Consider the following 2,441-nt stretch of genomic DNA (forward strand, 5'->3'; position numbering starts at 1 on the left):
ATTCTCCTCCTGGGCCAGAGCTCAGCCATTATTCCTGAAGGCAGTTACAGGCACTTGAGTGACCCTTCTACTTCCACCACCCTCTTTAGAAGGCCCTAAGGATTTATTCACCACTACCCAAGAATCACCCAAGATGTGACAGCTTCCCCCTCAGCTGGTGAGCTGAGTCACTGTAAAGCTAAGACCAAGCCTGAATCATGCCAGGCAGGTCTGTGCTCATGGCCTTAACCTTTACACGGGGGTGGTGGAGGTGAGGGAAGCTTCATGATCCCCTGCTCCTGCTGCCTCTTCTTTCTTTGGCTGAGAGGGTTGCTCCTCCTTCAAGGTTTCTACCTCCTCCCTGGGGGAGAAGGGACCCACCAGCCAGGACAGAGGTCTGTTGTTCTTCAGGTAGCCCAGGAGCTCCTCCATGTACTCCTGGATTACAGCCATCTTCCTCTGGCTCTGGGTCAGAAGACTGCTGGATAAGTCCTGGAAGGAGTTTGCTGCTGAGAAGGAAGCATGAAGCTCCTCTATAGTACTAAGAGATTGTTTCACCTTATCCTGAAGGCTTGAGGGAAGGCCTTGGATTGCAGACAGTACTTTACAGCAGGCAGCTTGCAGCTGCTGTGTGATGATACGTGCCATGAGCAGGGCCACAGACTCTATCTCCTGGGAGAAGGCAAGAAGGAGAGGATCAGAGGAGTTACTTTGAAATAAGTTTTAAAAAAATTGGGGGGCAGTGGAAGTGCCAGAGCCCTTTGCTTCCCTCCCCAGGGGGTACCTCTGGTTCTGCAGAGCTTTCATCACCATTCTCTTTGAAAGACTTCCTATTCCAGTCCAGCCACATCTGGTGTAGTTTCTGCTGCCCCTCCTGAAGCTTTTGATTAAATCCTTGCTTAAACACTTCAATCTGTGGCAGGGGAAGATCAGAGTGTCAAGGCAGAACTGCTGGTGAACAGTACAGCTCTTAATCATAGTAATGAAGTTGACAACGAAGTTGAGACCAAACCAACAAGTTGGTCCCCCACCTGCCAGGGGAGCAAGCTCTACCTACCAGTTCAATGACTGAGTGAAGCTGTGCTAGGGCCTCCTGCATGCCCTGCCAGACCTGCTTCATTTTGTCTGTTGAGTGCAGGTAGGCAGACAGACGAAGTTCATCAGAGAGAGACCCCAACCGCACAAAGTACCTCCTCTTCTCCCGCTGCTGCTCCACAGACATTATGTCTGCACCCTCCTCGGATGCTGCCAGTTTGGCTGAGGAAAGAGACAGCATCTGTAAGTGGCTGACCAGTGATGCTTACCACACAGTAAACAAGTATCAGGAGATCTTGGACTAGGAACCAGGTAGCCTCCAACATGCACTTCCCATCAGCTTCATTCCAGAGCAGTGGGGTGAGGAATGGGGCTGACCATTCCCCCATTACAAATAGTTACATATACCATTTCCTTACCTAGATCCTCATTTCCAATGGAGAGGGTGTCATCTTCTGTTCTCCCCAGCACAGCTTCTGCTCCACTTACAGCCATCTGGCCCTCTCTGGAGTCCATAGCCATCCCCGTGCTGCTGGTCACTGCAGACCTGGCAGCCTCCATGCTGCTCTGAAGAGTTTTCTTAGTTACATCCATCACCTCTGTCACCTTGCTGCTCACGGCATCCTTTGCATCAGCTGCTCTGGATGACACCACCTCTTTTGTGTCAGAGATAATCTGTGGAAGACAAATATGCCAGATAAGGGATTGGATTATGTAGTACACTACAACTCTGAATTGCACCACCAATTAGCACAGTGTCTGTTAAGTCCTTACTCTTTAGGAGCTTGCACTGTGCTCCTAGGTGTAGTTTGTTCCTCATATGAGCACTTACTTCACCCTCAATGTTACAAACTCTACAAGGACCAGGTCCTTCTGCCAGCAAGGGACAGCACAGCCTTTGATTTTTACCTGGTCCACTGGCTTTTGAAGGAGTGGGAGGTTTTCTCCTAGTTTATCCAAACCCTTGGAGGTATACTCACTTACTGCAGCAACTGCAAGGGGGGAAAAAAAAAACCAATCAAAATTCGTTTTTCCTGTAATTCCATCTCACAAGTCCTACCTTCCTGAGCATGTTGCTCTGCAGGGAGCCTAGATTAAAGTGTCCATCTAGATCACAAGGGCAGGTGTGTTGTAAGCTGAATTAGTATAGTAGATCAGCTTGTCTTAGTTCCCTCATATCTGTTTACTTGGGCAGGAACCAATTTCTACTTGTATGGATACAGCCACATGGGAACCCCTCCTGCAGCTTCTTGAGCTCTTGGCTGCACATAGATACATATAGCCCTCCTTTCTGCCCAAGACTCCATATACTAAAGACCTGGAATCACAAAGTAAGAAGGGGATGCCCACTCTGAGCTTAGCATGAACTCAGGCCTGTCACATGGACTGTTTTGCCAGACACTTGTCCTTAGGAGTAGCCCCTTTCC

General features: G+C 49.2%; 1 protein-coding gene across 1 annotated transcript in view; it reads right to left on the reverse strand.

The window, feature by feature from the left end:
- Positions 1-231: 231 nt before the first annotated feature.
- Positions 232-2,441, reverse strand: part of PLIN3 (perilipin 3) — a 3,695-nt gene continuing 1,485 nt past the window's right edge. Inside the window, exons 3-7 of the mRNA XM_010151133.1 lie at positions 1,924-2,006; positions 1,434-1,689; positions 1,037-1,236; positions 764-892; positions 232-651 (exon numbers count right to left, since the gene is read on the reverse strand). Of these exons, the coding sequence (XP_010149435.1) occupies positions 232-651; positions 764-892; positions 1,037-1,236; positions 1,434-1,689; positions 1,924-2,006 (1,088 nt within the window). The remainder of the gene's footprint in view (positions 652-763; positions 893-1,036; positions 1,237-1,433; positions 1,690-1,923; positions 2,007-2,441) is intronic.

Source organism: Eurypyga helias, unplaced genomic scaffold, assembly GCF_000690775.1.
Source record: "Eurypyga helias isolate BGI_N326 unplaced genomic scaffold, ASM69077v1 scaffold28224, whole genome shotgun sequence".
Taxonomy (NCBI): domain Eukaryota; kingdom Metazoa; phylum Chordata; class Aves; order Eurypygiformes; family Eurypygidae; genus Eurypyga; species Eurypyga helias.